General features: G+C 43.4%; 1 protein-coding gene across 2 annotated transcripts in view; it reads left to right on the plus strand.

The window, feature by feature from the left end:
• The window catches only part of FOCAD (focadhesin), a 280,601-nt gene that overhangs the window by 237,139 nt on the left and 32,378 nt on the right, over positions 1–11,084 (plus strand). For both annotated transcript variants that reach the window (XM_006764937.2, XM_015564735.1), the window contains exons 29-35: positions 357–504; positions 2,511–2,630; positions 3,965–4,087; positions 4,533–4,610; positions 5,796–5,867; positions 7,119–7,221; positions 9,560–9,640. In XM_006764937.2, the coding sequence (XP_006765000.1) occupies positions 357–504; positions 2,511–2,630; positions 3,965–4,087; positions 4,533–4,610; positions 5,796–5,867; positions 7,119–7,221; positions 9,560–9,640 (725 nt within the window). The remainder of the gene's footprint in view (positions 1–356; positions 505–2,510; positions 2,631–3,964; positions 4,088–4,532; positions 4,611–5,795; positions 5,868–7,118; positions 7,222–9,559; positions 9,641–11,084) is intronic.

Here is an 11,084-nt window from a genome sequence, read left to right on the forward strand (position 1 = left end):
GATTTTTGAGGCAACTCCATACTGTCTTCCATAGTGGCTGCACCAGTCTGCATTCCCACCAGCAGTGCACAAGCATTCCTTTTTCTCTGCATCCTCTCCAGCACTTGTCGTTTGTTGATTCGTTGATGATAGCCATTCTGACAGGTGTGAGGTGGTACCTCATTGTTGTTTTGTAAAGGTTGCCTTTTGAGGAGAGAGGTGTGTACTTGTGGTGTTTTGTGGGACATGCTTACAGAGCAGGCAGCAGAATTTGAATCCAGCCCTCTCACCCAAGCCTGTGGGGCACTGGAAACTCCTGGGAAAGGTGAAGCGCGGACTTCTGTGATTTTTAACACCTTGTCTTTTTGGCCTCCAAGCACGGGCTGTATCCTGGGAGTTGGACTGGTTCTGTCCCTCATGAGCCACAGCAGCCAAACGGAGTCGCGCGTCCACGTGGCCGCGTCGCTGCGGAAGCTGTCCGCGTACCTCGATGACAGCGGGAGCCAGAGCAGGACCTTCCAGGAGGTAGGAGGCGAGGTCCCGGGTTCCTTCCCTTCCCCGGCTTTTGCTTCATGTTGCTGCTTATTTTCTGCTTCTCACATTTTGGTGACCCTGGAATTAAATTCTTCCTCACCCTCAAGTGGGATAAGGAGAAAAATCCGAGTGGCAAGCCACCTCCAATAGATCATAAGGGTTTCAAATCGTGCAGCTGTTTAAATCAACTTGGACTTAAATGTGGCAAGTAAGATAAGCGCCTGGACTGAATACAGACTCCCGCGTCAGCAGGAGCAGGCACTTTCTAAGAAGCGCTGCGGTTTCTGGAGGGGGGTTAAATGGAGAGAGTTAGAATTAAGCCCAAGCCCATGTCACTTTAAAAAAAAAAATGGCCAGGAAATAGCTTAAGAAACTGCAGATCAAAAAGGTGTTTGCCTTTTTAAATGTCAGCCAGCATGAGAATCACTGAAGAGATTCCCGTCACCACATTAAATGAAGAGCTTTTTCTGTTGTGGTGCAGAAACATGCAGACTCGCAATTCATGTGACGCGGCCTGTGAGTGTCGGCCACGGGCCTGGGAGTCTGTCCTGTGCAGGTGAGGCCGCCCTGTGCTCCTCGCAGGAAGGAGCCGGAGACGACCTCGTGGCCTGGCCAGACTCTCCCTCCTGTTGGAGCAGGAGCTATTGAGGAGCCTAAAGGCCGCTGTGTCCTGTGCGGCCCCTCCTCTCAGGCCCATGGGGCTGGTTGAATCGGTGAATTTCTGAGGGCACAGAGGGCTGAAGTTTGGTTCTAAGACAGCGGTTCTCAACCTGTGGGTCGCGACCCCTTTGGCGGTCAAACGACCCTTTCACAGGGGTCGCCTAAGACCATCCTGCATAGCAGATATTCACATGACGATTCATAACAGTAGCAACATGACAGTTATGAAGTAGCAACGAAAGTAATTTTATGGTTGGGTCACAACATGAGGACTGTATTTATAGGGCCAGCACGTTGAGAACCACTGCTCTAAGACATGCCCCACATTGCCACTTTCAAAGCAGAGCATGATTCAAAAGGACATATTTTTTTAAGCAAAGGGAAAAAAGAAAATTTTGCCGCCAAGGAGCACTTTGGCTAACAAATGAAAGCGAGGTTTTCCTAATTGAGGCATTTGACCACTTGATGTTTTGATGTGTGAGGCCTTGGACACACGTTTTTCTTCTCCCCTCTCATGTTTTATTATCCAATTTCTACCTTAGAAACCACTTATTCTTTTCCAGCCGAATAAACCAGTGTTGGGAGATGCACATTTCCACGTTGGCTTGAGTATCTTTGTAAGGGAGGGTTTCATCATGAAAATGCAAGATAACAGAGAGGGGGTGATTAACTATGATTTGCAAAAATTGAGGCTCAAATGGATTGTTTGACTTGCCTGGCGTTACTTAGCCAATAAATGATCAATTTGGAATATACACCTGAGTATTCCATCTCTACTCCCAGCATTTTTATTTGTAATCTGGTCATGTATTCATTTACTTATTATATTATCCTACAGTGCTAGGAAGTAGGGAGTATTATCTCTATTTTACACAATTTATCTGACTCTAAAGCCCTCAGTTGTGGTCCATTCTGCTCCACTGCTGCTACTGGGGAATCTTAATGTAGCCTCGTCTCTATCCCTCCGCTGCTTGGCCTTGGATCAGACCTGTGGCAATTAGTAACGTCCACTGTGATGAAAACCGGCTTCTACCACATATAGATGGTGTGTCCTGAATTGGTGAGGGAGCCTTTTGGTTTTGGATCTCGCTCCTGTCACTTGCTAGCTCTGTGTAGTTGAGCCTCAACGTCCTTATCTATAGAGTAGGAATAATGACGCCCACCTCATAACATGGTTAGGAAACAGAAGTGAGGCAGCGAAGCAGTGCCCGTCTGTGGGAGGCGTACTTAAATCCATTCCTTACGGGGGAGAAGTTTGACCGAATATTTGTGTCAATTAAACCTGTTCTTTTCTTTTCCCTCGTGAAGAAACATTGTCCTGCTGTCTTTTCTTCCAGGTCCTGGCCTACACCCTCAGCTGCGTGTGCACAGCGGCGTTCAGTGCCGGCATCATCGAGGCCGCGGAGGCCGAGGACACGATGAGCCAGCTCCGCCGGTTGGCAGAGAGCAACCAGCAGGTGGGAAGGCGCCCCGGTTCCGTCCCTCTGTGCGTCTCAGGCTGCTGCTCGGCCCTGATCCTGACTTCCTCTGATGAGAGGATGTGGGATGTTTTCATGCCCAGAACTGAGGAGCTTCTAACTCTTCTCCCATCTCACAGCTCCAGCCAACAATCACAGGGGCCTTTTTCTCTCATTCCTTATGTCCTCCGGTAGACTTTTTTTTTTTAATTGGTTGGAGAGAGTACATAGCATTTACAAAATGAATACATAGAGGGCTCTGATAAGGTCAAACCTTAGCAAATACAAGGCAAAGAATATAGACTAAATAGGTATAGGAAAGATTAAATGCCTGTAAATTAAATTAAATACCCTTAAATGTTTCCTCTAAAATATTATTCAGCCTCAAAAAGGAAGGAAATCCTATGCTACAACAGTGATGAATCTTGAGGACACTGTGCTAAGTGAAATAGGCAACCACAGAAAGACACATACTGTATGATTCTACTTATATGAGGCACCTAGAGTCATCACATTCATAGAAATAGAAGATAGAATGGTGGTCGCCAGGGGGAGGAAGGAGGGGGAGTTCTTGTTTAATGGGTATAGAGTTTCAGTTTTGCAAAATAAAAAGAGTTCTGGAGATGGATGGTAGTGATTGGTTATACAATAATGTGAGGGTACTTAATACCACCGAATTGCATAGTGAAAAATGATTAAGATGGTAAATTTTATGTCATATGTATTTTACCACAACTTTAAGAATTGAAGGGGAGAAAAGCTCTGTCTGATTACACATGCTTTAGAATCTTCTCATTGCTGGTGGTAGTGTGTTGGGTTTTTTTTAAGGTTTCTCTCAAGTCTCAATATTGGCCATAGTGGGTTATTTCAGGATTCACTGGTTTTAAATGTATATTGTTTGGTATTGTTACTATTTTATGATTATTTGCCTGCTCATGTTCAGTAGGGTTTGCAACATCAAAATGTAGACGTTTACATATGCAGTGCTCATTATGAGACATTTTATCCTCTTGTTTGGGAGTTGACAGCTTGCACGATCTACTTGGGTATTTTCACTGGAACCCCTTCTGAAATGTGGATCATTTGAGCCACGTTGCTCAATAGTGCGGTGTTATTTCCCTCAAATAAACCACTCACTGCAGCTGACTCCCTTGCAATTAGACTGTAGCTTCTGTTGCAAACCAAAGTCTAGATTTTTAAAATCTGCCGCTCCCTGATTTTCAGATGCCTAAAGAACTTGTCGGGGGGGAAAGGGAACCCCGGGAAGTGCTTGTGCTGCAATATGTAAACATTCTTCCCTTTCCTTACCCCTTGTTTCTGTTTGTTTGTAACAGACTTCAGGTTTTGCCTTGGCGTTAGGCAACATAGTCCATGGTTTGTCTGTGTGTGGACATGGAAAAGCCGAAGACTGGGGCAGCAAGCTGCTCCCTGCCTGGATCAGGATTGTCCTAGCAGAGGTAGAGGTCGCCACCTGCATGGTATTTTAGTTTTGTATAAAGGAAAAGGGCTACTTAATTGGACCATTTGTAGATAACTGCTCAGGTATATAGCTTAACAATAAAAGAATGGGTAATTTCAAATGAAAGGGAAACGTGTGCTTTCAACCCTTATACATGATACATCCTGTCAACTATGATAGTTTTTTTAAAACTGGTTATTTGGCCAATGTTTTAATTTTAAACAACATTGAGGTTTTTAAAAGATAAAAAAACAACAAGAAGCCACTTATGATCTAACAACTTCAGCCTGTAGCTTTATTTAAGTCTGAGGCCATTTTTGGTTCAGTGATACAGGTTATGTTGACCCTACCCATTTTGACCATTAAATTCTCGATGATAGAATAAGTTTTCTAGAATTCAAACCCAAGGACTGTTTCCCTCATGACATATTCTTTGTTTTCAGGGCTCTCCCACAATGCTTTGCTTGGCAGCTCTCCATGGCATGGTGGCCCTGGTAGGCTCGGAAGGGGATGTGATGCAGGTAAAAAGAAAGAAAGAAATCTGAATGTGTACCTAGCCAAGGCAAGAGCAGAATACCTAGCATCTCAGTATGCTGAGGACAGAAGAATATATGCTCATCGTAATGGTTACACTGGGCTTTGCAGTGACTTTAATGTATGGAAAATTGTTCTTTTAAAAAAAGGGGGTGTTATTGATATGAGAGAGAGAGAGAGAGAGAGAGAGAGAGAGAGAGAGAGGGGGGGATTATTGATATGAGAGAGAGAGAGAGAGAGAGGCAGAGAGAGAGAAAGAAGAGGGGAAGGGAAAGGGAGACAGAGAGAAACATCATTCGGCTGCCGCCTGCACCCCCTACTGGGGATCGAGCTCAAAACCCAGGCATGTGCCCCAACTGGGAATTGAACTGGTGACCTCTTGGTACATGGGAGGCCACTCAACTAACTTAGCGGCCAGGGCAGAAAATTGTTCTTTGCTGAGAATTCTTTGATTACAGATTTTTCCCCCCTTATTTTATTTGATTTGTAGGAATTAAACCTAGTCAACTTAATGTACTTGCTACAAAGTTCCCTGCCTGAGAAAAGTTAATGAATCATAAGAAATTACAGAAATCATTTATAAGAAACTCCATTGTACATCTGTAATGTTTAAGTTAGTATCTAAGTATGTTTTTGTTTTTTTCACTCTAAAATGTTTTCCAGCCCTGCAGCGTGGCTCAGTGGTTGAGCATTGACCAGAAGGTCACAGTTCCGTTCCCAGTCAGGGCACATGCTCTGGTTGTGGGCTCGATCCCTGGTGTGGGGTGTGCAGGAGGCAGCTGTTCAATGACTCTCTCTCATCATTGATGTTTCTATCCCTCTCCCTCTCCCTTCCTCTCTGAAATCAATAAAAATATTTCTTAAAAATGATAAAATGTTTTCCATAGTGGACACATAGATGCGTAAGTTTGTAAGTAATTCTAAGGACCTCCTTTGTTTATACAGTTCAGGAGTAGTAGGTGGCTGCTGCGTGCCACGCTGAATGAATGATAGGGAATCAGTGATAAATAAAGCCTGGCCCCTGCTCTCTGGGAGCTCACTGTGGAGTCCCACTTTGAAAGACAAGGACATAGTGATAAATGACTGCGTAGTGTAGAAGAGGGTAGCTCAGCACTGGGAATGTCATCATATGCTTTTTCGGGGGTGTTGGAGTGAATTTTTTTTTCTTTCAGCTGAAGTCAGAAGCCATCCAGACCTCTCAGTTTCAAGCCAGACTCAATGAAGTCATTAGAGCCTTAACACAGGTGAGAGGAGGAAGTTAAAGCCCTTCAGTGGGAACACGGATGCCCCCCTTTTGTCTTTTTTCTCTTTCATGATACAAACTGTTTTATTAGAAAATGAGGAAAGCTGTTTGCTGATGGTGAGCTTCAGGGCATTTGAAAATGGTTTGTGGCCCTGCATTTGCTGACATACATGCACTCTTCTGGAAACAAAGAAAGCTGGCGTTTTGAGTTAAGTTGGCATTAGTTTCCCATAAAAATCAAAACCTGACCCTGCGAGGAGAAGGGGCGGTGATCAGAGGGCAGGCAGATGTCTGAGTAGCAAGTCGAGGCACCCGTTCCCATGTCACTGAGACAAGGATGTGGATAAGTCCCTGTCAACGTGAGCCTTGGCTGAAGAATGAGCATAGTTATGTGCTGAGAAATGATTGTATAACTCAGTATTTTTATTTTTTTTAATGATCATTGCATAAAAGTTGGAGGTACAGACAGCATGGAAGAAGCTGAACAAATACCACTGCCCCTAGTGTCTGTCAGATTGCTTTTCAGGCATCTCATTTGTCTACCCGGAATTCTTACTGCACATAGACCTTTGTGTCCTAGTCTTGTCATTTAGCGTAATTTTCATCTTATAAAATGTTGGTGATTATAACACCTGAAGAACTTCTAGTAATTCAAGTTTCAAAAGCAAACATCAATTTCTGAACAGAAGAAACTGTCTTTTTCCTATATGAATATGAATATTCTAAAAAAAAATACTTAAACTTAAGTTGCTATAACTTGGGAGGAGAATCTATAATTTAAACTATTTTAAAAATGCTTATTATGAATGATCAAGCATTAATTGAAAATTATTTAAAGAAGAGAACAAAATAATACCTCCTTCCATTGTTAATATCTCCTGCCATTGTTAGAGGTATTTTAAACAAATTATCACCTCTTTTTACCTTTTGGATTTTCTTTTTCCAGTTTTTGATAATATTTTGAGACCTCTCTGATTCGGGGATATCTGAGACAAGCACTACTATCCTCTTTATCATCAGTTGATTCACTCGTTCATTCATTTGCTCATTCATTCATTCAGCAACACTTGTTGATCACCGACTAAATCATCCCAGACTTAGTAGACTAGACAGGTGATGTTACACCTTGTCATAGTGCTTCTCATTACCAGACAAGCCACCACCTCATAAAAGATCAGTGACTTTCAGTGAGTGGCCTTTTATTGAGTTTGGATCCTTTCCCATCACTGAACTGTCACATTTTCACCCATAGGTCATCAGTGTGTCCGGGGTGATTGGTCTTCAGTCCAATGCAATCTGGCTTCTAGGACATCTTCATCTGTCTACTCTGTCCTCAAATCAAAGCAGAACCTCCGGTAAGAGTAGAGCCGTAGGACACTGGAGCTGGAAGGAGGGTGCTGACGCGGGCTATGAACTATTAAGAGCATTAGTCTCCACAACAATCCTCAGGGATGGGGATAGGAATTACCACCCCATTTTGACATCAGGACATGGGCTGTGGAAAGGCTGCCTGACCTACCCAGGGGCACAAGGCAGTTAGTGGCGGACACCAGTTTGAACTCAGACCTGTCGGCCTCCAAAGCCCTTGCTCTTTTCACTCTTCCTTTCTGCCTCCCTGAGAGAACAGTTCAGACATCGAGTCTACTCGTGTATTTTACAGATGAAGAACCTGAGGCTTAGAAATATTATGTAACTTATGTACAGAGCTGGTTCAGTGACAAAGCCAGGAAAAAAAGAACCAGGTCTCTGAAGCTTGGAACAAAGTTTCTTTTTTTTTTTTTTTACCAGATGTAATAATCATAGTTTGTATACTACTCATATTCATTAAAAGTCTCTTCCTCACAAAGGCAGCATGGCTCAGTGGTTGAGTATTGACCTATGAACCAGGAGTTCACAGTTCAATTCCCGGTCAGGGCACATGCCCGGGTCAAGGCACATGACTGCATGCCCCAGCTGATCAGTGATTTTCTCTCATCATTGATGTCAAGGCACATGCCTGCATGCCCCAGCCGATCAGTGATTTTCTCTCATCATTGATGTTTCTCTCTCTCTCTCTCTCTTTCTCTCTCTCTCTCTTCATCTCTGAAATCAATAAAAATATTTTTTAAATTAAAAAAAATAAAAGCCTCTTCACATATGGCTAGAATTCTTCTGGCCCCTGCTTTTGAGAAAATAATGGGATAAGTGCATTTAAACTTGTGCATCTCATTGACTGGAGCTGAAATTCTAGGTCTTAGTATAACAAGGCTTTTTCTATTTCCAGCGTTTTGATAACAAGCAATAAGGAATATTTGCAATTCCCACATGCTTAATTTATGCTCGTACTTGAAGATTTTCTGGGAGGCATCACTATAATGTACTGGGATCTGTATCTACTCCTCGCTCTTGATAGAATTTTGACCCACTGGCTCTCTTGGACCCAGGCCAGAGGGGTTTAGGTACCAAAGATTCCTCATTAAAACCTAGTTCCACATCTCCCCTGACAGGTAGTGTGTGGACAGCATTACCGTGAACACGGGCCCTTGTAATTACTGTCTCCCTCACTTTCAATCACTCCTGAGCTACCAAAATAGGACATTATTCCGCAGCATTCCCAACATAATGAACTTTAGACAGCTGGCAGCTGTCATATTAAAATGGAGAAAAGAAAGAAAACTCGGTCATCGGAGGAAACCCTTGGTAATGCTAGTTTTAAGGGGCAGTGCTCTCACAAGGTCCTGGAACAATAGCATGCTTGCTTTTTTACATAGGCTTTTTTTGTTAAGAATAGTTTTTGATTTTTAGAGAGAGAAGAAGGGAGAGAAACATCAATGTGAGAACACAACATGGATTGGCTGTCTCCTGCACGCCCCCCATCTCCTGCACACCCCCACCACGGATCAAGCCCACAACCTGGGCATGTGCCTTGACAGGGAATTGAACCAGCAATCCTTTGGTGCATGGGTTGATGCCCAACCAACTGAGCCACCCCAGCCAGGTCTACATGGGTTTTTAAACGTTATGGGCTTGGCCCACATAAACTCAGGTCAGGTCACAGTGAATCATTCTACACCCAGGTTCTTTGGCACAAAATGATTGTATGTCTGGAAAAGTACAGCTACTTGTTTCTGATGGAATTTTCTGGGAGGAAAAGAATCCTGGAAACTCCCAGGACCCAGCGAGCATAAATGTCACTGCTTCGCTGTTCCAGGTCAGCAGCACCTGTTTATTTGTCCATGTTGGTCCCTTAGTCCCTGCCTCATGACGTAAGAGATGGGTTGCTGCTGATACTGATTGTTATATCTCATGGCTCCTATATCCGATTCGGGATGTCCTGAAGTGGCTCCCAGAATGGTGGTCTCAGCCTGCAAGCCCGGCAGAAAACTTCCTAACCCGAAGGAGGTCACGGGCTTGGGGCTCGTTGATGAGACAATGTGGCAAGGATTTTTTTTTTAACCACTTCAGTAAAATATCATCCTCTGTGGTTTCCAGATTCTGCTAGGTTTACTACCATTTTAGATAGCTTCCCTCGCCTAAGCGATGACTCCAAGGCTGGCCACTTTAATAGAATTAGGTGCAGCCACAGAGAATTGTGCTGAGATTAATGGTGTAAACATCGCCGGTTTGTCTCTGGGTTGATTTGGCAGCATTATCTTTCCTTCATTAGCCCCGCCAAGTTCATTGGTTAATTTGATCATTTTTCTGTCTCCACAGTTCCTACTGACTATAGCTATTTGCCTGAAAGCAGTTTTATTAGAGCAGCCATTGGCTTCTTCGTTACGGGAGGAAAAAAAGGCAAGTAAACACATTTCTCAAGTTTTATCCTTCCTTCTGCATATTAAGTAAGGAGTGTGCGCTGAGCATGCTTCCGTCTAAGTAAACAGCACAGGCCTGAAGGGGCGATGATTTTCCTCCTCTGGAGCATCTTTGCAATAGTGAGGACGGGGATCCCCACTACAGTAAGTGGCACAGAAAGCACGCACGGTGCAGAGTCTCCCGGAATCACCGTACCTGACCTGGTGGGGTGAGAGGGAGGGGTGCTCTGTGAAGACCTTTCTTCATCTCCCATCCAGTGATGTCAAAGGAACAAGCACACATTACTTTCCTGTCAGTTTCAAGTGAGTGTCACCTAAAGAGAGGGAACAGGCCTGGGTGCGTCTGTGTTTCAGGACCTGAGTGGGAAGTGGGTCTTCCCCTGAACCTTGTGTGATCACCCTGTGTTGTTGGAATCACTGGCTCCAGCTTTTATTTTTAGGTCATGTTCTTTTTCTCTGCAAACATTTGTCCTTTGGGATTCTTTCTTCCTTTCGCCCACATTAGAGCACAGGCAATCTGAACACGGAGATTGAGTGCCTTTTGTATTAACTGGAGCCAAAAGAATGCCATCTAAGTTATTAAATAAATACTCTTTAATGCCATCTAAGTTATTAAATAAATACTCTTTAATGATACACATACTGTTCAGTGCTGCGGGGAGAAAATGGATTCGAACTCAACACGTCACAGCTCAGGAACCAGTTTCATTCATGTAATTACCCTCCACTGGTGTTTGCTGGTTCCATTCTTCCTTGGGCAGGGTAGGTCAGTCTGGGCGAAGCCAGTGCCTGTATCACAAGGCCATCTCGATTTTAGGGGAAAAGGTTTTAAACAAATGAACATGAAGAAATCTGAAGGAAGCGAGTTTGATTCATGAAGATGTGGAAGAATAAAATCTTAACCATTGAAAGGGATGGTAAAGGTCACGTCATCTGATTTCCCACTGGGTACAGAAATCCCTGGCGCTTCCAGATTAGAAACTCCCTTCAGAGCTTGGAGATGAATCCTTTAGTTTCTGCAGTTCTAGAAATTGTGCTGTTCTCCTAGGGTCCTGAGTTAGCGTGATTTGCTTTCACGGATCCTCAGTGGAAACTGAAACATGGTTGTGTCACTGTTGTACATGATACAGTTATATCTAAACATGTCATATGTTACTCATAATGCGAAGTTCATTGTTTAGAGCACCATCAAGTCTATATGAAGTACATATGCTAAGAAAGATGTCTTCATAAGTAAAAAAAAAATGTATTTTTACTAAAGGAGCATCTACAATTTCCATGGCTAGGATAATTCCAGGGATATATATTTTTGCTCAATTTTTTGTTTGGTCGTTCCCTGATAGCTTATAAAATTTTTAAATGGTGATAATGTGAGATAATTTCCATGAGAGAAAAAAAATCCTTAAGGTCAAATGAAAGATAGA

This window comes from Myotis davidii, unplaced genomic scaffold (genome assembly GCF_000327345.1).
Source record: "Myotis davidii unplaced genomic scaffold, ASM32734v1 scaffold197, whole genome shotgun sequence".
In the NCBI taxonomy this organism is placed as follows: Eukaryota; Metazoa; Chordata; class Mammalia; order Chiroptera; family Vespertilionidae; genus Myotis; species Myotis davidii.